The sequence below is a fragment of the Leptonotus elevatus genome, chromosome 2, assembly GCF_054856555.1.
Source record: "Leptonotus elevatus isolate MCC_2025b chromosome 2, RoL_Lele_1.0, whole genome shotgun sequence".
NCBI lineage: Eukaryota > Metazoa > Chordata > Actinopteri > Syngnathiformes > Syngnathidae > Leptonotus > Leptonotus elevatus.
The window spans coordinates 21,105,357-21,129,717 of NC_141240.1; the positions used below are offsets into that span (position 1 = coordinate 21,105,357).

Genomic DNA, 24,361 nt, shown 5'->3' on the forward strand with positions numbered 1-24,361 from the left:
ACAATACAAATTTCTGCTTTGGTCCAAATATACGACAATAATTGTAAAATAACATAAATTAAAAAAAATTATGTCTGTATACTTATTCTACAGTTATCTCTTCCCCCAACAGAAGACTGCAATGGCACAACCAAATTATTGAACATGAATTTGACACTTGACACTTAAGCCTGGTTCACACGGCAAGATTTTAAAATTGTCAGCCGACTTCCAAACTCTTCCAGACACCACACGTGAAAAGAAAAAAAAATCACGGGAGTAACAACTTTGAACGTAGCGTGTGTGGTGTGTAGCCACACTGCACAATCAACACACCACACGAGCCGAGTTTATTCATGAATGTGACGGGAAGTCTCGCAAAACCTCTCGAGATTAAACGTGACTTCCGAGTCAACAAACATGCAGGACCAGTCGCGATACTTCCTGGTTTTCAGCCGAAAACGCGGCATAAAAAGAAAATACGTTGTTTAAAGGAGTGTAAATGGGCTCTGGGCGGCGAGGCATCGCTTGCCCTCGGTGCTGGGTTCGCGTCCCACCCGGGGACCACGTTTATTTGTGTAGTTTGTGTGTGTGTGTATAAAAAATAAAATTACATTAAAAAAAAAGGAGGGTAATAGCGCAAGCATGGACTTTCTGCTGCGTCATGACTGTTTTGATTTTGGATTCCCCACCGGTTGCGCGGTGGTTTGTCCTCGGGGCACACCGCACACGGAGCGAAGTCGGGCCAAAACAATCCAACAAATCGGGCCAATTCTCCTGCGGTGTGAACCAGGCTTTAAGTGAGTCTAAGTCATTCTCAATCTGTGTGATTCTAGCAACCACACCGCCAAAATTACAAATGACAATCCGACCAGTGTGTCCATCATTCAGTATGCGGAGAAAAATTGTGAACTAGGTTATGCCGTGTTTCTTGCTGAGATTTGAAGCATGAGAGGAAAATTTTATTTCATGATTTGCGTGCAATGTTGACTTGCTAAGTTAGCACATAAATACACCCAATGACCATAAAATGCTACAGTTTTCATTTGTCTGTACAGTATTCTAATTATGTTACTCTTATTGGAGCTGTAAAAATCTGTTAGTGCAAAATTCTGGGTGACGTCCTCAGAGAACTTAATTTACCTCTATATTTTTTGAAACTCTGCCTTAGGTCCTTCTTGTAATACTGTATCTGTAATCTTGTTTCTATGACATACTTTAAGTATAATCTTACAATATGAGACGAAGAGGAGAGAAGAAGCAGTGTTTTTATTACCCCGCTTGTCAAGTACATACGACCCGTCGGTAGCAGGACATTCATATGTGGATGAATGAATGCATTTATTATATATAATCACCAACATGTTTCCTTTTTGCATGGTTTGGTTAAATATGGTTTGTGTTCATAATGAAAACTCAGATGCCAGAATGCATCAAAACAAACCACTGGCTTCAACTCTTTTCTCTCATTGCTCAGTGTGGGCGGGGGCCGCCAGTTGCCCATATACCTGCATGCCTTAAACCACTGCCCTACATGGAAAACATTGGAGTGATTTGAATGTGTGATAGCTCCTTCTCTTCAAAGCTTTTTTGACAACAATTGTTCTTCACTTTGCCTTTATTACATGACGTATGTAATCGGTATTCTTCCCTGATGAACGACAGAAGTCATCACAACAAACCATACAAACACGCTTCCCATTTGCATTCATAACTTTCTGTTCAACCATCTGACTTCTTTTACAGCACTCTCTCCTCTTTGTTCGTCTCACAGCAGTTTGAATCCGTTGGGCCCTCTCTGCCGGGATCCCTTGACAAGCCGTATTTAATGCTACTGTCTAGCTATTTGGGTGAAAATCGTAACATTTGAGCACATCTGTGCTTTAAATACATACATGTGATGTGAGACCCCCAAAAATCGCGATCATTTTAATACCAGAAGACAGCAGTAAAAGTGCCATCCCTATTTTTCTCTTGTGGCGTCGAAAAGCCAAGAATGCGACACTAACTGATTGATATTTTGATCATTAGGCTTGTATAATTGTGATCCATTCAAATTCACTGGAGCGTTTCATTTGAGATATGCTATACTATCGTTAATACCCATTCAAAATTAGTTAAGACAGCCCACACAAATTTGTATCAGTAGCCTTTTATACTAGGGCACTCTTTTTTTTTTTTATGTAAGCCTTAGCTGCGGGAGGAAAACCCGTGATTGCACTCCAGTAGTTATTGTTCAGAGGGATCTTTCCAACATTGTTGAAGGCAGCAAACTCGGTATATGACCTTTGTGCCATATCGCATATGATATGCGACCCACGTTAATTTGATTGTTTTTCATCTGGTGCACATGCACAGGAGCAGCATTAGCAATAATGCGTGACGATGATGATGAGCAACTGTTAATATGGAAACTGTGTTTATATTATCAGCTGTTTACTCAAACTCTCTTTACATACCTCACTCATGTCCTTAATATTATTATTTTTGCTTGAAGGGAAAGCTAAGCCAAAACAAACTGTGATAGAACCCAAATATTGAATCCCAAAACAACAATTTTTGGATGCGGGCACACATCATGATAGAAATACCAGCGCTCATATAAATGTGTCAAGGCAGGAAATACTGAGTATGTATGAGGTTGTTAACTGCAAACATAATCACAAAATGTATGCCTGTGATATCAAACATCTAATACATGTAGTTGCATTTGATATACTATGTAGTGTGTGCATTACCGCAATGATTTACCATCATGGTGGGTGGCTGGTGCGTCAACATTGCACCTTAGCCGGTTAGTTGCGGATACAATCTTCACTTTTATTTTTCATACCAATTACAATCAGCTACACTTTGTTGCCCTGTATATTTTGGTTGCAAATCACACAGAGAAGCAAATCATCCACCTGCAAGTACACAAGGTTACTTACGCTTGGCTAATTTTAGGGATGCACCCATAACGAAACCAGTATTCTTGTAAATATTCTCTAATAGTGTAGGCACTGATACTTAGGGCTGGGTTTAAAATATCGATAACGAATCGATATTCCTTTTCATAGCCCAATATCGATTCATAAAACCATGTATTGATACTTTTAATAAGGCTTTCCCTCCTGAGGCGAGCCCATACTCCGTTCAAAACCTCATTGTTTGAGCGTTGTTCAAATGTGCCCTTCTGTTATTCGGAGTACCCCAAAAGGAATTCAGTGTTTACAAAGAAAGGAAACAACTCAAGCATGAACATTGATGATTGCTGTATAACATAAAAAAATGGGCTGCGTTTTAATATAATCGCATCACGGCCTTTACACACTGTTTAGACAGAAGCAGGTTCGACTGATACGACATCACCAGCCTGACAAAGACCTTCTGGGTAGGAGCCATGACAATCTATGAATCGATACTATAAGGAAAAGGATGACAAGACTTCCAGCTCCGCCAAACAGATGATGAACTCAATGTCTGGTGATGGAGGCATCTGCCATCACAATTTTGCCAGGCCTGTTGCCAACTCTGCATGCACAGTGTGATGAGTCGTGTTTCTTTTACAGTCCGGAACAGTTCATAATTATGTGTTCATATTTTGCTTGTGTTCAGTATTGTACTGTGTAATGTGGTCATAACATCTCTCGTTGACAGCTGATGGCTCAAACTGTGACCTGTGTCACCTTTCAATTGACATTTTGCTGATGCAAACATATTTTCCCCGCATTGAACTAATTTGCAGTTGTTTGTGTGTTGTGTGGATATGACAACAGTGTTGTAGGGAACTTCGTGCATGTGTGTCAATTTTGCTGTATGTGTTTTGCCCCCCCCCATTTATATGTCATGTAATTAATGCTGGTTTGCTGTGCCGTGTGCTGCGTTCGGTCAAACTTTGGAAATGAAAGTTAATTTTTTGTTTCTTTCTGTGCATTATAATTATAATAATAATAAATTATTATTATTACTATTATAAATACGTATTCTCAGTTTTAATGAATACTTTTTTGTAATTTGGAATTTATTCTGGTAGTGTTGTCAAGATGTAACAACAAGATGTTACTCTACAGATGTTAATCTAAGACAAGTACTTGTAATCATACTCAGTCTGAAAAAAGTGGTACCGGTGCATCCCTAATATAGAACACACAGGTTACACAATATTTTTGTACTTTTTTTTCCCATAGATATTTTAAATACTACATGTGATATTCTCTTAATGTGTCTTATTCTTACACAGTAAATATTTATTGGGTATTTACCCATAATTAAACACTGCCTAAAATTTTAAATGGTGCTGATAGCCATATACCGGTCGTGAGAATATTAACTACAGTGGTGCAGATTTTTTTCTATTCTCTGTACTATACCAAATGCAGGAAACACTGTGTTAAATTAAAAAGGTATTAGTTTATAGATTTACAGTATGAATCCATTAATTCCAGTACACCACCAAAATCCAAGAAATGGAATCACTCTGTCATTTAAAAAAAAAAATCTCTTCCCCACACATTCCCTGCATACATTGTTCCTCCATTTCAGCGCAGCCCAAGCGAGTATCTTATCATGCACAAGGTCTCACAGAAGCCTGGCCTCAACCCAGAGTCTGGAAAAAGGGGGGTTGGGGCACAACTTGGCAGACAAGGCCTGCAGTATGTTTGGCAGTGTTTTTCCAGGCCTTTGTACACAGAACGATTAAAAAAAGAGCTAGTGTGGGTATTTGCTTGAGTGCTCAAGATGAATTATCTGTGAAGGCTACTGGACAACAATGAGATGAGCTCCATAGAACACTACAGAAATCACAGAAAAGGGGGCAGGCAGAAAGATGACATTTTGAGAGGATTTGAGGAAAAGGAGCACAGTGGAGACTTAAAACCGGAACAACGCTAAGTGATATCGAGTGACGTGTTTGGTGTACAGTACAGTAAATACATTAAATATTTACAAGACAATAATCTACACACATTTGAGCTACTTACCAGCCACCGGAGTGAGGAGAAGAGCCAGGCAAAAACCGAATTTCGCTAGACACTGCATCGTTGTAGTTCGGCCCACAGGCATGATCTTACAGATCGAATTGGTCTTTCACTTGGAGCGTATCCACACACTTGATGTACTTTCTGGTCCTCTTCTTGTTGCAGTTACCACATTAATGTGTCTCCCTTCTGCCGTGGGGTCAGCTCGATTCGTCGAAATGCTGTTCCTGGCATATAGCTATGCATTTGATGCTCGCTGTGCAGTAAACAACTCAAATTAACGCCGTCCCGTGATTGATTCCTGCATAAAAGCTATGCGGTTGAGTTGTGTGGCATAAATAAAACGGAATTGCGAAAACAAGCCATCTCTACAAGCTGGCATGATAGCCACTGGGCGCCAGTCTCCTGCTGTAAAAACTTGGCTAAAGACGAAAAAATGTCGCTTAAAACGACACGTGTGCCATTTAACTATCCATACACCATTGTCGGGTGTACACCTAATTATTTCGCCCACCGTCTGCTCTGCAAACAGGACGTTCCCATGTAATTACACGTTAGCCAATTAGCTTGGCTATAGATGGCTAAATGCTATCGAAGCTCGCCGACGTTAGCCAACAGCTAGCGAGTTCGTCCTCTTCTTCTGCGTCCTAGCTCATTTCTCGGTCTTAAAAGAGAGGAATGCTTCCAAGCGCAGCCACTTTTCTACCTTTCCACACACGAAAAAAAATAGCACTCGAGAGCTTGCAAGCGGCGACGGGGGGGAACGTATATCTCTGGAGCCGATCTTCCCCGGGGCGGTCGACTGCGCTTGTTCTAGACGCTTTGGAGCTCCGTAGGCAGACAGACAGACAGGCTGGGCGGATGGGAACGCCTCATTTATTTGCAGGCTTGTTTGGACCGCTCGTCTCCAGTATCTTGTTGCTGTGGGTTGTTGGCGTCGGGAGGGCGGGGGAGGAGGAGTACAGTATGGTAGAACTGAGCCAAACCCGGGTGCCGCAGCGCCACTGTGCCGCAGACAGTACGCACAGCACCCTGGAAGCGAGGGTTACAGGCCCCGCAGCTTGCTAGTAGCTGCACTAAATTGTCAAACGGGACTCAAAAGTATTCCCACCGACACGTCATGTTTGAACATGGAGGGACTAGTATCCCTGCGCTGTTCCCACAAAGTTGGGAGCATGGAATTGACCAAAATCTCTTGGTATGCTGGAGCATTCACAGTTCCTTTCACTGGAACAAATGGGACTATATTTTTGAACATACAACACCTTTGGGAAGAAAGAAGACTCCTTGAGAACTAAGTCTTCGCTTCCAACATCTGTATGCTCCTCACAAGTCAAGTCAAGGCAGGTGAGCTACTTCTGACTACTGTGGTCCAGCTTGCTGCCTCCCCTGAGGCAAACTGGTGGAAGTCCGATTGGTTAAAGTACTAGTTCTGGAACTTTTTACACAAGTAACCAACCACCTAGAAATACTTCCGCTCTCTTCTACAGGCCCAAGTGTTTATCAAAAAGAGATATATTATTGCTAAAAGGTGTAGGGTGATCCCTCGCTACTTTGTGGTTCATTTATCGCAGATTCACTATATCGCAGATTTGTATTTGTGTCCAAAATTCATACATTACGGGGTTTATCTTGGGTTGTATCTCGATATTTTGCGGGGTTTTCAGAGATTACTATCCCGCCACCCATCAACCCACCCACCCCCGATTTACTGTATGCTTTATTTATTCTGCTATTTTTTTCTTATTATATTTATGAAGTTAACAAGTGTAAAGTGTTTAGAAGAGTGGGAATTGTGTGGTGGCTTGGTTATGGCTCAGTCGATTTGTAACTTGCCCCCCAAAACAAAAATAACTAAATAAATTTAATGAATAGCCTAAATTCATTAATTAACGTCCTCTACTTCATGGAAATTCACCTATCGTGAGTAGGCCGGCGTGGAACGTAACACCCGCAAAAAGTGAGGGAACCCTGTATTTAATATTCATTAGGGGTATAACAAAACATGTTTTGAGTCTGAAATTAATTTTGGATTCAAACGATGCAAGTGCATCAAATCGAACCGAATCGAATTGTATGAAAATCAAATTGTTTAATATTGTAAAACGACAACAAAAAACTCATTGCGCCATACCTTCGCCAACCAAGCCACACCGTATCAAATGGGAATCTCAATGATCATCTTTTTGTTGATTTTTGAGAGCTGCACAACCCTAATGGGAATGTACAGTTGTGCTTGTAAATTTACATACCCAAGGGGTATTCAAACTTACTTATAAGTAAAACTGTATGGTGAGGCCTAATGTCCATAAAATCCCAAATATTGTGGCAATTGTTTTGATATTTTCAGAGGTGGCAGGGGACATGAGTATGTGCATGGAATGTAAATTTATTGGCACATCTCTAAGTCCCTGTAACATTATGTGCAGTTTGTACATTAACACTATGTTTAAATTGAAAGGAAAATAAAATAAAACTGTACTTAAATCAAGGTTTAATTAATTATATTATGTTATTTTGGGGTACTTTGGGTGGTAGAGTAACCACTGACCTGAAAATGTTGGCAAAAACTTGTTTGGGGTTCCACAGCAAGATTTTTCAATTTCCTTTAAAAACTAATTTTAAAATTAATCCAGTTTAACCAGTGTGTGGGGATAAATCAATAAATCAGTGGGGATAAAATATGGCACAGAGAGCCACTTCTAAAACTATAGATTTGTAGCAAAACCTCCGTATTAAGGGTTTGTGGAAGTTTTAAATAACATTTCACAAACAGAGCTGCTCTTCTGTCAGGGTATAGACCTACAGAGAAGACCTTGCTGATGGCCCACCCGCTTCAATAGATACATATATCAAAACAAAACTAACCGAGAGTTAGCCACCACAAATGCTGCATACTTAAACTTTTGAAATGCAAATCTGCAGTGCACTTACAGTACGACATTACATTTCAGCACTGATAATTATCCATCTCATTTTCTATCACCTGTTCTGTTCGTAATCACAAATAAAACGAGTGTGTGTGTGAATGAAAGGGAGGCCAGTGTAATAGTCAGGTTACAATGGTAGCGGTGGAAGATGTAGAAGTTTAAGTGTACTTTAGGATCAATTGTTCAGTGCAATGGAAAGTGTGGAAGAGAGGTAAATAAGAGAGTTCTGTACAACATATGGAGGAAAGTGTTAGTAGTGATCTGTGACAGAAGAGCACCAATAACAAGATTTCAAATAAATGCTAATGTTAAGAGTTTTTGCTCATCGATAGACAGACATTCAGTATTTTCACTTTACAATATACGAAATATTCCAGCAGGTGGCAATGTAAGAAGTAAACTGCTGTCCATTGTGGAACTGATGTAGAAACTAAGAAGCCCAATGACTTTATAAAACAATGCATGATTCGAATCTAAATTGTGTCTTTTCTGCTCAGGGCAGCCCCCACCTTTCTCTGGATATACTGTAATCTGAAAATTTGTCAGTAGACAATATGGAAACAGTCTGTCTTCAGCTCCACTCGAGTAAAGGAAGTTGCCAGGTAACTGAAACACAACCACCACAGAAATAAAAGCAGAAATTAGAAATAAGTGACACACACACACACTTGTTTAGTCGGTGGTCCCGTCATTGGCCTTTCCACCACACTCCCCCAGGTGTACATTGCAACAAAAGAGGTTTGACAGAAACACCTGAGTAATCTTTGGGTACTGATTATAATTCACCATGTTGGGGACCCCTGCCCGAGACCTTTCACTTGTCGGGTACCTGGTGATTCCGCATTGGCTATTAAGCAGACACTTTTATTATATGTAGATGCATTTACTCATCAGAATTTGCTTTGTATTTTAAGTGGTTTTATGACCTCATTTTATTTATACTGAATATGCTGGCACTACATTTGTTTTACTTTTGCATCACTATGATATTAATAGCTACAAGTATGAACACTGAAGAAAGATGTAGAATAAAACAATCCAAAATTGCTTAGTTTTTAACACAGCGCCAGTGTGTGTGTGTGTGTGTGTGTGTGTGTGTGTGATGACTGGCACAATTGATGTAGGATTATATCTCAGAGTCATATTCAATAATGGATACATCTGTGGTAGATGTTCAGGCTATTTTAAACCTCTCCTCTATTTCTTTGGGTTTTATACTATAAGCACCCAAAGGTCCATCAATTATAAATACTTGCAACCAGCCAATGATAATTCATCTACAAATAACGGGCAATCTATGAGGTACACCTGCACAACCGTATTTGTAGTATAATGTAGAACTGCAGTCAATGGATTAGCTGCAGTACATAAAAGGGAGACTTTTTTGAAAACACGTTTTAGTATGATGCAATAATTGTTAAATGTAGCTCGATTTCTAAAGGCAGAACTTTTAGGTAAAGCTCCCAAAATGGATCTCTTTAGATTGTGTAATTGTACATAATATTGTGACCAGTGATTGAAGACAGATCATTGCCTCAGTGATGCGGTGTAATTTGCACTTGTTGAGTGACTTAAAAAAAAAGTTGAGAGTCTTGATGTTTTTGACCATACCCCTCCTAACTGCCTCTAATACGCCAACAATCCAAGTATGTGTGCTGATTTATCAGAGCACAGCACCACTCCAGAGGATTTGGCCTGATCAGAATACAAAATAACTGGAAGGAATGATCTGCAGATTTGAATCCAATGAGTGTCAGTCACCTTAGACGTGTCATTACTGCCGTCACACACACAGACACATGAAAGAAAGTGTGGAAGTATTTACTTCACAGAGTAAAACTTTACATCAACTATAAGTGGACCTCTTCTTGCAGTTCCTTATAAACATACTTTGCATGCATCAATCTCTTGCATGGACTCCAGTGAGTCCATTTTTGACTCCACCATATAGATCGCGCACCTCACCTGCTCTGAATTTAAAGGGAATTAGCCCTTTTCCACTGGCCAGGAAGCAATTCGACTGTGTTCACTCCCACAACGGTGCAAACAATGGTGTCTAACTGCACGCGTCTACGAAAATACCAAAAGAAACAAAATTCCACCCATGCGCACAGTTAGATCGCGCTTTGCACTAGACTCACAATGGGAAATGAAACGGGGCCCTCAGTCTTTGTAAAGCAAGAATCTGTACTCAACAAAAATATGAGCACAACTCTTTTGTTCTTGCTCCCATTTTGCTCAGAAAATACGTTTTAGATCTTTGAGTTCATCTCATAAAAAAATGGGAGCAAAAACAAAAGTGTTGCATTTATATTTTTGTTCAGTATAACTTTCTTTAAAAAATTCAACCGTTCAACTGTTGATCCATAACGCTTATTTTCTGTACTACCCCAAAGTAACCTGTAAAAATCCTGCCTCCTACAGCTGTCTTGACACAATGCTATTTATCTCTTACATTTCAAAGAGTTGAGTGGAAATCCTCATTCATTGCATATAGTCAACGTGCTTATTTGTTATATCTGTACTAAAATGCACAAGCAAACTAAAATATTCTTACATCTGAAAATTATTCCTGGCACTTCAGCACAACAAAATATGGACATACTCCCACTAAAATTGAGCATTATCAATCTTTGAGTCCCTACACAGTTGATTTATTGACTCAGAAAATGTATCTGTAAACGAGCCGTTACGTATTTTGCCCGATTGTGATAACAGTGCAGCTAAATTACATAATCTCACAGCAGCTAGACTTGTAAAAGATCCAGCATTTTTCAAGCATTTTCAACATTTGTTTGCTGATGCTCCACTGTGCTGCCATAGACGACTTTATGGACAAAAATACATAGGTTGTTAACCAATTAGTAGCAAAAAATAAATAAATTAGGAAGAGCAGACAATTTCTGGGGGACAGTCTTATCGACTGATGAGACGAAACCCTTCTTCCAAAGCTATGGAAAGGCGAAAGCTTTGAGAAAGAACAGATCTGCTCTCTGATCCCAAACATACAAGCTCCTCAGTGAGACTTAAAGGAGGTCATGTTAATGTTACAAATCTAAAGAATTACAGTTGTGTCGGTACATTAAAGAAAAAACATTACATCTAAGATTATTTAATGGCATCCAAGACAACAATCTTCTCCCCATAGTCAAGTCTTCTCATTTTTCATGAATGTGGGATTCCTATGATATCTCACAACCCGATTGTCGTAAGGATGTCTTTGGATATCAGAGGAGCTTTTCCTCCCATTTTTCTGTCTTGTGAGTTGTCTTGTGGGGCTGGTGGATGTCTGAGGTCTTCCAAAAAGTTGTTTGGGTGTCTTGAACAATTCCATCTGTTTCAAAGTTACATCTCTGATATGAGCAATGGTGTGTGAAACTGTCTTTTAAACCGCCATTGCTATTCCGTGACATTTTTGTACTCCAGTAACACTTGATGACACATTTTCTTTCATCAAAATTGAATCATACATCTGCCATTGTTTTATGGTTACAGTCACCTAAAATGAAAACAAAAACTATTAGTAATGGGCAGTTTTTGGTGCACCCTGTATTCTAATTGCTTGTCACTCATGATACAAACATTACCATTGGGGAGCCACTTACTTTCGAAGGTCTGGAAGCCTTATCATGCCTTGACTGCCAAGGCAATACGGGTCAAGGAAAGTTAAAGCATTCATTTTCATTCCATTAATGCATGTACTGTACATCACCCCTTGTAATTCTCAGGAGAATGTGGCATTGACAGCTTCTAGTGTTGACAAGGCATGGCAAAGTCAGGGAATGACAAAGCAGCGAAGGGAGAAAGCAAGCCGTTGAGGCAACAAAGCAAGCATTCGGGTAACCTCTTCCTCTCTCCCACTAGTAGAGGATGGTAAAAAGTAGGACGTTAACTCCCAGCACACTTGCGCTGCATTTCTCCTCTTGGCAATCTTCCCTCCATTCCCACAGGAGTATGACTATCAATATGAGCCAGCTGCTTGGCATCACCGGAGCTTTCAACATCTTCCATGGTTCAAAGTGATAAGGAACACCGACTAACCTTCAGACAAGTCATTCATCCTGTGAAGAGGTTTTAAAGGACCAGTGGAGCAAAGCATCTCTAATACGTACCCTGCATGGTGGCAGACAGTGTCTCGTGGCATTATGGGCTGTACTACCAGTGTCCATCTGTTGGAGGTGCTGCACTCTTAAATTCAGATGAACTGTGCTTTGTTCAACGGGGCAACGGAATTTGGAGGAGTGGCAATTCCTACAGGGAGCTCGTAAAAAACCTCGCAGAGGTTAATGACTTTCTCCTCAGTGTATACAAATCTAATTTCCTTGAAGAATGTGTCTCCTGTGTATCCTCCTCTTGTCACACAAAATTAAATTCAAAATTCAAAGGATTCTATTTCTTTCTATTTCTATCTATTTAAGTGCCCGGTGCAAGTCTAGCGTGAGATGTGGTCTGAAACTGCACGGAGGCAGTTTAGACCGTGTTTTGGTATTTTAGCTCACACTTGGCGTACTTCCTTCCTTTGATATGGGCGCACGAGAGATTCACAGCTCTGGACATGACGGAAGGAGAAACTGATGAGACAAAGTGTGTTCATAAGGAACTGCAAGACGTCCACGGGCCGATTATGTAAAATTGGCTAGGGAGATCACAGATGTGTGAAGTGGGCACTTGGAGACCTCCTTCCACCCTGATCATTGTGTGTGTATTTTTGTCTTGTCACTCCTTCTAATTCTGACTCTTGAATGCATACAAATGACAAAAATAATTTTGAGTACGGTATTCCTTAAACATATGCCCCACCTCTTCACGACAATTTTTTGACTAATGGCTAATGGCAGCAAAAAGTTAACAAAAAAGTAGATGGCAGCAAAATAATACAACCTCTGTGGGGGTAATTAGAAACAAATGTCATTTAGGTGAATACATTTCAGCTCTTAATTTTGTTCAGCGATACTCAATCCTAACCCAATTAGCATCACTTTGAGCGCTGACATCATCGAGACGTTGGGAACTCTCCTCTCAAAAGTTTTTCATGCATACCTGCTGTTACAGAATGTCTGACTATGAAGGTACAGCTGTCAAAGAAGGATGTTTGATTACTTTCCGGGCAAGACATTATCACTTTCTCCTTTCTGAGTGCTTGGAGTGATGGCTGGTTCCCAGACAATACATCTACGTGTCTATAAGGTAGGTGTATGCATGTGCGTGTGCACGTGTGTTTAAGAGCTTTAACGTCATTATTGCATGTGAGAGTGAGCATGTCTCTTGGGAAGGGTGTGGAAAGCATACACTTCCTAATGGTTTCAAGCTGTTCAAAAAGCAAATAGCGATAATCATCCTCCACCTCCTGCTTTCTCCACTTTTACAAGGAGGATTGTAATTATCGGAACTAATGTGAACTCAATTTTCTTATCTGCCAGCATATGCAATTTGCATGTTAGCAACAATAGCAACAATGGTGTTCGGAGGTTTCATAGTGTGAAAAGTGCTGCTCAGATGTTGGTGAATGTAGCAGCGATGACCTCAGTGCAGCAGAGTCCTTTTGACAAGAGGGTTATTATCATGCAGAACTGGCAATGCCATCGCCGAGACTCAACAAGACTGGCCTAATACATCATTTACTATCTGACTAAATGAAAATAACACCGAGCAGTCAGGAGGATGACGGCGTTGATGGCTCAATATTCTCAGCTCAGCTTTATCTGTAGAGCAGTACAGTGTTTTTAAATAGCAGTTATTTGAGCCAATATTTCAAAAGCTGTGATTTATTTATTTATTTTTCAGCAGGGTAGTATGTACTGTATATGTTCATTTTGTTGTCAAAATTTGATGGTCGTTTTATTCAAAATGTATACAGTGAGCCTTAGAGCAACCAAGTTATTAATGAATTCCTCTTTTTTTGTCTATTGTGTGGGCTCTGTAAGCTATTGATTTGATTCTTCTGTTAAAAATAATTATTCTGTGATTTTTTTGGTGCAAAAGTTGTAATTCTGGGTCTGTGTAAAAAAATAAAGGGTTATATTTTGGTCCAAGACTGCCACTTGGGTATGAAATAGCTCCCCAGATACCATGGAAATATGTCCCTAGAGCCATAGGCTCTAAGCAGCTTAGTAAATGACTCTTGGGGTCTGAAGCGATGCCACAGATTGTATTTCTCTCCGTTGCCGTAGACATTCTAGCAAGTCAAAATGAAAACTTTTGAAGTAAAAGTTCATCATCCGATTGGATACACAGCTGGAGCTGGCCCATTGACGACATGTTTTAATGGAGGAGAGGCTGGTTTCTGTGCACCTCCCACCTACACACATAGCATAGGCTACAACACGCACATAAACACAATCCCAGCTGTAAAGGAGGGAGGGGCCCTCTGCTGAAAAATCAGGAGGCAGGCGCTGTAACTTAGCACAGACATAAAAGTTCATTGGAGCTCTTTCAGTCCGCCTCACAACATGACAGCGTGCACAGCACAGTGACGCTCACCCCTGATCACAGGCTGGCAGTACTGGGCACCAAGCGCTATGCAGGGCCGGGCAGGAAAAGCCTCCAAGCGGGAGATGGTGATAGAGTCACCACAGAAGTACAAGTGCTTGGCAGAGATTGAGGCGGAGGAGGTGGAGGCTGGGTCACAGGTGGCATCGGTAAGTTACTGATGTTAGTCCATCGAATTTTTACTGAGTGAGTTGAATGCTACATAGAAGCAATCGGATCTGAAAACACATTCCTAAACCTAATCTTCCAGATTGGCTTTTAAGAGCAGCTTTGAAGATGCCTTTTAAAAGGAACTGGACGGAAATGGGAAATAGCAGCTCCGGGGTATATTTCCCCAAGGGGTTGAATGTAGATTTTTATTTTTAGGTAATAGAGTTCCCTTTGCTTCTTAACTCTTCCCGTGCCACAGATTCTGGAAGTTTGAAAATCTTGACATATGCTTTGGACATACAGAAAAGGAATAAACAGAATAAAATCCAGCATACTCTCGACAACCATCTAACAGCCACATGACTCTGATGACAAGAGTTGTATTGAGAAGCTGTATTGCTAGTCACTCAGAAACTCAACCGTGATCTACAGGTTATTTGGTCACCGTATATATAAAGAAGTATTGTGGTAAATATAACCAGCCATTCTTTTTCAACATCTTATTATGTTCATGGGCACAGGTGAGCGGGAGCCTATCACATCCCAATTTTGGACGACAGGCACACCTTGGACTGATTGCCTGTCAGTTGCAGGGCACATTTAAACCAAAATGCCTTCCTGGAAAATTGGCGCATCACAGACACTGGCATCCATTTGCCTGCCCTTTCAGACAGTCGCTCAAGTGCACCCGCATAGAGATTTTGTGGCTTTGCCAGACAAATAGATGCATGGCATTTTCAGCACCGGTGTCTGGGACAACGAGAATTGCCACACAAAAAAGGGCATGAGCAGTCTGGCCGTATTCCACCTCTACTATGCCAGTGATATGCTAACGTCGGAAGCAGGCAAATTTGGGGGTTTTAAAACACAAAATTTGGAGATGCAATAGTACCTTGACTTACAAGTTAATACACTCTAAAAACAGTTGGGTCAAAAACAACCCAACTATAGGTAAAAAATGGACCGATCCTCTACTTGGGTTGACTTGACCCAACTTTTGAGTCAATAAATGTTTTTTTTTAGGGTAAAACAACTAATAAATATTGGTCAGATCCTTTACTTGGGTCAAAAAATTAGGTCATTTTGTATAAAACAACCCAGAAAGTTGGGTCAAATTGACCCATAAAGTGGATCGATCCATTTTTGATACATAATTGGGTTCTTTTTGCCCCAACTATTTTTAGAGTGTACGTTACACTTGTGGCTTCATTATTATTATTATTATTTTACTTATTTGAAAACAAACTTGCATAATAATCCATTTTGACAGTATTTTCTACCATCTAAATTTTTAGTTCCGAGGTTTGGTGTTCTGCCTATGCATGTGTGGATTTTCTACATGTACACCACCTTCTTCCAACATTCCAAAAAACGCACGTTTGGTTGACTGATGACTCTAAATTCGTCTATGTACCCCGCCTCTCCAAAAAATGGATGGATGGGTCATATTCAGTATATCAAAGTCATGATTCAACACCATAACTCTAGTAAGAGTAAAAAAGTGCACTTGACCTGTAAGTTTGTAAAGTAAGGAGTACAAAGTACAGATATCGGCAAATGCAGGGAGTAAAATTAAACAATTTTTGAAAAATAATTACACAAGTAAAAGTGCAGTGTACCAGAATTTGTTTGGGAAGTGCAGTAATGAATTATTTATTTTCCACCACTAGACAATTGCTATAATAAAAGAGGAGCGTACTCCACAAATTACCGGTACTTCATTCCGATTTTGCATTTGAGATAACGATATAGTGGCTGGTACAGTCATACACACGCACGCACGCACGCACGCACGCACGCACGCACGCACGCACGCACACGCAGATCCCATGCTCATCCCTCCGTCGCCCCCTTCCCTTATCATCCCTTGTGAAAGAACAATGTCATCTTGTCCACACAGCTTGAATACGCCTCTCCTCCTGACAACAAGTTCTCTGATACGTTTTACAGTTACCGGTCACAAGTGTGTTTTGTCACACGTTGATGCCATGTTATTGTTTACTTTCATAGGTCAAACCCAAGGTCATAGAGCCGCTGGACTATGAGAGTGTGATCATACAGAGCAGAATGCAGATAATCAGTGATGCTCTGCGGGACATGCTGCAGTTCCCTCTGGATGACTTTCAGGTAAAAGTGTATTATTGCGACATCCGTTTATGAAGAATGACATTAACCAAGGAATACGAAAAGAGAAAAGAAAGAATGGATATTACAAAGCCAAGGAGTATTTCTTATGACTGAGAAGGTACTATAACATACAGTGGTGCGGCTGGTGCCTTGAGATAAGAGTTTTAATTTCTTCTGTGACCATGCTCATTTATCAAAACATTCACATCTTAAATCGTCTTTCCCCATTAAAATGGACGGAAAGGCAAATAATCAGTTCCAGCCCCTCCACCGAAAAACCAAAAATCGTTTTTCAACATGCTTTTTACTCTCCACCAAAATGTTCTTATACTGTATACAAACAAACAGTAATAACGTTTGTTCTCCACATAACACGCAAATATGGAAAAACAGGCACGCACCATGACTGCAACTTCTTCTGTGGACTCTATTCTCAGTTGGAAAACTACTTTTTTTTTTTTTTTTTTTTTTTTTTTTAAATATATATATATATATATATATACACATATATACATACATATATACATATATACATACATACATACATACTTTTTTTTTTTTTTTTTTTGTGTGTGGGTGAGTATGTGTGTGTGCGTGCGTGCGTGCGTGTGTTTGTTAGCTCACCAGAAAACCTATTAGAAAAAAAAATCTTATACCGTTCACCTAAATCGAACACCAGGAGACCCGAGGGGACCGAAGAAAACCAAGGAAGGTGAAATCCAGCACCGACCAGACACCCCCCACCAGAACTCCTCCCCAGCCCAAGAAACATCCAGACCCCAACAAATCCAAAAAACATAAAGTCAGGGAGGCCTCAAGAGACCAACGGAGAGACCGAGAAAAGGAAGGAAGGACAGACGAAGCCGCGTGAGATCCGAGACACCAGCCTCCACCGATTCAATAACCTGAGGAGGAAACAGATTGTGTCTGAGTTTCGGTAGATGCTGGTGTGGTGGATCTGGCATGCATGAAAATCTCCACCAAAGAGGGGAGCCGTCGACCCCCGCCGGAACAGAGCAAGCGCAACACCTCAGGGCCCCCCAGGCCGCGGCAGCGCCAAAGGACGACCCCCGGGCCCCACCAGGGCCACCGGCCGGAGAGCAAACCCAGGAGCAGGAGCGCCCCCCGCCCCAACACGGCCCGCGCCCCCGGCCCAACGCAGCAGGACGGGGCACTGCAGGCCCACCAGGCACCCCACCGGCCCCCAACCCCCGCCCCCCCACCACCCCCCGCCCCCCATCCACCCCCCGCCACCCACCCCAACCCAGCCCCAGCCGCCCCCATGCCCCCAATCCCCCAGACACCCCCCCCCAGCACCCCCCCACCCCGCAAAACTACTTTAATGGCACATTACAGACACCAACCGTTATTGTCCCTACACTGCAAGGAAACCAATATGAATTGATGTATGCTGAAGGTTGTGAAGTTTGCATCTGCCATCTAGCGGTGGGGGGTCTCATATATTTGCTTGTATCTCAAGATGAAAAATCAGCTAAAAGCAAAATTAAGGCATTTTTATCTCAAGGCTCCATCCATAGGGGAGACCGGGGCTAGTTGTATCACGGTTAAGTTGTCTCATTGCAATTTTCTTGTCCACCAAAGGGCGCAACGAAAAAGTGGAATACTAGTTTTCTTTTTATAAATGGTCAGGGGTTGTGTACTGTCCAAGAAGAGAATAGCACATTGTTAGCTGAGATGAGGGCCAGTTATCTGTTTTGCACAACCCACAGTAAAATATTTCAACTTCATATATTTTGAAACAGGCGTCATACATAGACAAATTCTAGCAGCAAATCATGTGGACTCGTTAGAGGAGAGATTCAGGCATCTTGTCATGCCTCAGTCACTGCTCTGTTTTAAACTAACTTTAAACTAGAGCAAGTATTAGCCAACATGGTCGTTTGGGGCAACTTGTCTGAATCATTTTGGCGTTTGTTGTCACATATGCAAATAATGGACCAATGAAAATTGCACCTCAGGCCTCTCAGTTTTTGTATGCCAGAATTGTTCTTCAGATGGTGAGTCTGAAGAATGAGGAAATTAGTTTGCCAGGTTTTGTTTCATTGTTTAAAAATGAATTTTCCAGTTGTTGGAACTACAGTATGCCCACATGTGAGGACGGGTTTAAGTTTCATGATGAACCATCAATCCATCCATTAACCGAAATGCTTTTTATTTTATTTTATTCAATTTAATCTCAAATTTTCAATTTAAAGGAAGCAAAACCGGCTGAGAGCTGTGTCCTATATGCCAGCAGTTCCTAAGGACTTTAATCTATTTCATAATATTTTATGTTGAAGTTTGCTCAATGGCTATGGTAAATTTTCAAGATAAACGATAAACAATTTCTCTGGCTGTAAAAAAAACAATAATAATAAACCCCAGAGGGGAACAAGGATCGTTTTGTCCTTGTTTTATTAGTTGCAAAATCCAGTGTGACATCTTACCCCATATTTTGTGACAACCTACCCATTGGTGGGGCAACATGTCACATGTTCAGTCTCTCTATTTGATGGCTTATAACTCTGCATTGACACAAAGTATGAAAATGACATGAATACAAAAAATGAGACTTTGGTCTTTCATCTAGTATACATTATGTTTGTATATGATATATTGATTCCAAGAAATATATAAAAGTATAAAAAGTGATACAAATAGACCCGGTCTCCCCCACATTTTCCAAGAATGGAATTATGGCCAGGTTTTATTTGAAAGGTAACCATGACTTGGTTATCTGTATAAATGGTGAGCAGTTCAGAAACCTTTGTTTGTTTTGTTTTTCTTTGTGTTATTTGTATTTATGAGATATTTGAAGATCAAATGTGAGAAGATGGACAGAAATTGTTTACAGGCCATTTGCTGTAATATATTTTTGAAAGTTCCAAGCAGATGTGATTCCAAAGGCACTGAGAGCCCATGAGGGGCATTTTTAAGGGTCGGTATAAAATGTTGTAACATACACTGTAGGGCTTTATTCATCAGCAATAATAATGCATCAGATTTATATAGCACTTTTCTAAATACTCAAAAACACATTACAATGGAATGGATACATTATTCATGCACTCACACTCTGGTGGCGGTAAACTACTTGCAGTAAGTAGGCTGACGGAAGCATGGCTGAACGACCGTTTCTACACCCTGAGCCACGGGCGCCACAATCTTATGCAATTACAGAGGAAAAATTAACACACGGGATCACGGAATGCATAGCCAAATTGATGCAGTAGATGCTTTTGTAAGCATTTTAGCAGCCTTTTATAATGAATCTACTCCTGGCTCTTACTATTCATGTTTTGAAACGATTTACTGCCACAATGACTGAGCTCATTTTCTCAGTTCTGCACATATGGGTTTGGCATATGGAGATAGGGTTGGGCTTAGCCTACACAGTAATCCTGAGTAACCTCTGTAGAAATGTAGCTTCGTGTTTGCAATTTTAGCATCACTGAGCGTGAAAGTCCCTTTCATTGTAAAAAAAGAAAGAAAGAAAGAAAGATTGCGGCAGTAATCGGCATCCATTAGGCAAGTTGAGACAGAGGTGCATATTTTCGTGACTGATGGCGGTTGCTGAAAGCCAGACATATCCATCTATCTGCTATACCGTTTGCCCTCGTTTGGGTTGCAAGTGGACTGGTGCACACAAGTGGACCAAAGCACCAAAAATACAATTCATTTTCGCTCTGCTGTCTAACCTCCCATATGTTTTACATCACTGGCCCCAGAGAGGAGGAGAGGAGAAGAGAAGGGGGTGTGAGGTTGGCAGTTTCAGAGTTTGCATGCACACATTCCACTCTCAAGTGTATGTGAGCGCAAGACGTGTGTATGCAAGAGATCGTGGCCAGACTGTGGAAATCATTGCTTCGTTTAGCTGCCAAGATGCCAGCCTTTTGGAACATGCTCCTCAAAGTCCAGCATTAACAATGTGGAAAGGAATGCTCTTAATTTGACCACATTTGATTGATGGCAGTGTGAGAGGATTTGTTTTGAATTATTTTTCTTCATCAAGAAAAGACCTATTTAAAAATCTTTGGGGATGTGTAGACAACTAAGTACACTAATGCACAAAAGCAATGTGCTAGTGTACATCATAATTTTCACATTGTACTTCTTCTGTTTAGTACTCCCACCATTAAGCAAGAAAAGTCAGAGTCAATTGCAACATTGGCAACACCCCTCCCCATCGAATTGCTGCCACGGTACCATTCACCTAATGTATTTGGAATGACGAGCTGTGGCGTGCTTTCGTCATATCAAAATGATGCACTTAAGCTGCCGCGCTAACCCTAAAAATATTACTCGACTCATGGTCCACTCAGCAAATGAGTGCCAATAATGCATGCTTGCGTAAGAATATGAAACACTGAAGAGCAATGACAAATTTAGGTCATTGTAGCCCAGCTTTCCAGCAACTTGCATGTGTTGAGTAACATTTAATGATGGCTGCACTCTGCAAGCCCTGCGGCACCAGCCTTGATTTCCCCCTTTCTGGCTTTATGTGTCAAATAAGGTTGAGGAGATTTTTAACTGGGCATCCTACTGTGCAGCCTTTATTTCTTATATCACTATAAATCAGATATGTGGTAATCTATGAAGAGAATACTTCTTGCTAAATGTGACATCAGAGATATGAGAAAATCCGGTGGTAATGATCTGTAGTGCACTTCACAGGAAAGCAATGCATTTACAGCTCTTCAGAAGAATACAATTCAATAAAAAGAAAATGTAGTAGGATTTGGATTTTGAGAAATTGCAGGGGAATCTGCAAATAAATATGCTGTGGATGTTTTTCCAATTATAAACCCATTTTAAAAAACGGTAGCTCGGACTGCAAAATCTGAACTGTGGATTTGGCTTTCTATATTTAATTTTAAACAATTACTATTTTGTCCTTCAGATTTTCATGATGTCACTTCCCTTTTACAGTTTTATTTTTATTTTTACGCTTGCTTAAGCACGAAATACAAAACAGGGCTCAGATTTTTTTTTTTTGAAACTACACACAATAAGCACAGTTTGCACATGAGCTGCAGAACATCTCACATGCTGTGCAAAATGAATCACTCTTGTCAAAACTCTAAACACATGTATATAAACCATCTTATGTGCCATATGATATTAGCCTGGCAAGCCACACCCACTTTCTTCAAAAAGAAAGTGGGTCTGGACAGGTGGCCATAGACAGTGATTCGGCTCCGTCCGGCAGAACGGCCCAATCAAATTTGTCTATTTGCGTGACGTCGTCTTCGTGAGCAATGTCACTCTTCAGTCAGTTTTTCCCGCAACAACGACATTCAACAACGACGTCATTCACTACTGTTTCTCTTCGGCTAGTAGCCATGTTGGATTTTTACTCCGTCCGCAAAATAAAAATAAAAAAATAAATAAAAATAAAATACTTAAATGAGTCGCTTTTCTGACGTCACGTCTGCTCTTCGCTCATTGGTTCAGTCCACTGTCTGTTAGCTAATGTTTGCCCCGCATCAGAAATGCGACTGATAGGGCGGTTGACCAGTGACCAGATTCACTCTTCGGCAAAGCCGCGAGTGAGTCTGGATTTTCAGGCTAATATGACATACTCACGTGTCATAAGGTGTAACTGTTTGAACCAGTTACACACTGCAATGTTTTACTTCAACTTTTAGCAGTTACAGTAAGCAAAGTACACAAAGAAAGTACAAATACACAATATAGTAAAATAGTCAAATACGAGATCAATGCTACACACTTTTGAAAATAGGATTCATTTGTCTTCATATAACCAAAATCAGTCAAGATACACAATCACAAAAAAATGTGTCCCAACACTGTAAGCCCAGAAAATAGACAAATTAAATACTGTGCTCCCAGTCCAGGTAAAATTTACTGAAAAGAAAAAGACAAAAAAGAATAAAATCAATTGAATAAATCGCAGAGTTCAGGGGTAGGCAACTCTGGTCCCAGAGAGCCGCAGTCCTATGTGTTTTAGATGTCAATCTCCTCCAACATAGGTGAAGATCCTTATCAGGCATCTCCAGAGCTTGCTGATAAGTTGATAATTTGAATCACCTGTGTTGGAGGAGGGAGACATCTAAAACATGCAAGACTGCGGTTCTCTAGGTCCGGGGTTAGATCTGACCAGCAAATTTAATCAACATCGTAGGCAATATTCTCGTAGGATTTTTTTTTTAACCCATTGTCTTGTTGGAAGGCCTCCCTCAGCATCAATTCATGGTTGATTACATTTTCAAATAGCGTTGCACGAATTTTATTTTACAAATTTGAGGACGTTCTCCTATTTCAGTTCTTCCTCAACCTCTACCTTCTGCTCGTCCTCCATGGATTCCCCCTCTCACCCTCACTTTTCTTCCTCTGATTTCTTCCATTTTGGTTGAAAGCAGGTGAACATACCTGCTGCATTTTTATAGTGTTCAACTTCATTTGTCAGTCAGTGCTTTAGAATGGCAAGGAAGTGACATTATGACATACTGCTGTATCTAATGTATAAAAGTGTGTTCAGTGTTTCGCAAATCATTGTGTGTGTTGGTTCTGAAAAGTGTGAGGCTGACTGTGTTAATTGTGGTGAAAATCTGGTCTAATGTTTTGCTCCCTAATTATTTTTGGTTTTAGTGTTTATGCAATCGAAAAAAACTGTAAGATTTTTTTTTCCGACTAAAACATTTCCAGAAATCTTAATTTAGGCTGTTTGATTTTGTGCCTGTCTCATCAGATTTGCACTCTGAGGCGCCAGGGCCGGACTGCGTTCTCTACTGTGCCAGAAAATGCAGAACAAGAAGCACAGTCACTGTTTGTCCAAGAGGTAAAACCCACCACATGAAGCCTGCTATCGCGTTGAATGTGCCTTCAAAGGCTGAAGAAGAGTCAACTGGATCAGAGAAAACATTGGCAATACAGACACATTGGCAAATGTTATCCTCAGATTGAACTTTTCCACTCTCAGTGAAATGCAAAGGAAGATGGGCGTTGTTTTTGATGCTACACATGTTTCAGCAGACTGTGCCGAGGTTGGTCTGGGTGCGGTCTGATTGTAAGTGCTAAAGCACATTCTGTCGTAGTTTGTGCCAGAAATGACATCATAACCTGGAATACAGGACACACATGGGAATGATTCCAGATTCCAGAGATTTTACCTCACTGCACATGTTATGCATTTACAGAAGATATATATGAGTCTTCTTTTCAGTAGCCTTTTTGGTATGCATACATTTATTATTTATTTTATAATGCATATACCTTTACTTTGTCTCTCCACAGTGTATGAAAACATATAAGTCAGACTGGCATGTGGTCAACTACAAATATGAAGAATACTCTGGGGACTTCCAACAGCTTCCCAAGTGAGTCTATAGCTAAAGCTGGATGTTAGGTAAAATCTGTAAAACGTCATGTTCAGAGATGCACAGCCCAAGTTTACATGCCTTGCAAATGTTTTATCTCAAAGGATTGAAGCACACAGGGAAATTTGTTGTTTTGGAGCTACAATGCAAAACACAATAGAGGAGGAACTGTTTATCAACCAATGACATACTATGCTATTCATGGACCATTGTTGATATCCTTTGTTACAGTTCAAAAGTGTTACTATTTCCCCAGTGTTTCAGTTGCAGGATTGCCAGAGTAGCAGCTGCTCCTCTCCCAAATTACAAATCAGCGTGAATAATAGTTCCAAACTAAAATGAATTAATATGCAAAAGCCCAGCATTAAGACAGAGGAAATTGGCTTTC

The 24,361-nt window shown here is 40.6% G+C and overlaps 2 protein-coding genes across 7 annotated transcripts in view; one reads left to right on the forward strand and one right to left on the reverse strand.

The window, feature by feature from the left end:
* LOC147178825 (bone morphogenetic protein receptor type-2-like) overlaps nucleotides 1-5,934 on the reverse strand; it is a 29,506-nt gene extending 23,572 nt beyond the window's left edge. Inside the window, exon 1 of the mRNA XM_086068399.1 lies at nucleotides 4,941-5,934. Coding sequence (XP_085924525.1) covers nucleotides 4,941-5,022 — 82 coding nt within the window. The 5' untranslated portion in view covers nucleotides 5,023-5,934. The remainder of the gene's footprint in view (nucleotides 1-4,940) is intronic.
* The window catches only part of LOC147178826 (dedicator of cytokinesis protein 9-like), a 46,670-nt gene continuing 27,829 nt past the window's right edge, over nucleotides 5,521-24,361 (forward strand). For 3 of the 6 annotated variants that reach the window (XM_086068392.1, XM_086068394.1, XM_086068395.1), the window contains exons 1-4: nucleotides 14,316-14,505; nucleotides 16,517-16,633; nucleotides 23,346-23,435; nucleotides 23,891-23,973. In XM_086068392.1, the coding sequence (XP_085924518.1) occupies nucleotides 14,386-14,505; nucleotides 16,517-16,633; nucleotides 23,346-23,435; nucleotides 23,891-23,973 (410 nt within the window). In that variant the 5' untranslated portion in view covers nucleotides 14,316-14,385. Of the gene's footprint in view, nucleotides 6,285-8,364; nucleotides 8,470-12,919; nucleotides 13,055-14,315; nucleotides 14,506-16,516; nucleotides 16,634-23,345; nucleotides 23,436-23,890; nucleotides 23,974-24,361 lie in introns of those variants that run through there. The other 3 variants (XM_086068396.1, XM_086068397.1, XM_086068393.1) reach the window with 3 other exon arrangements.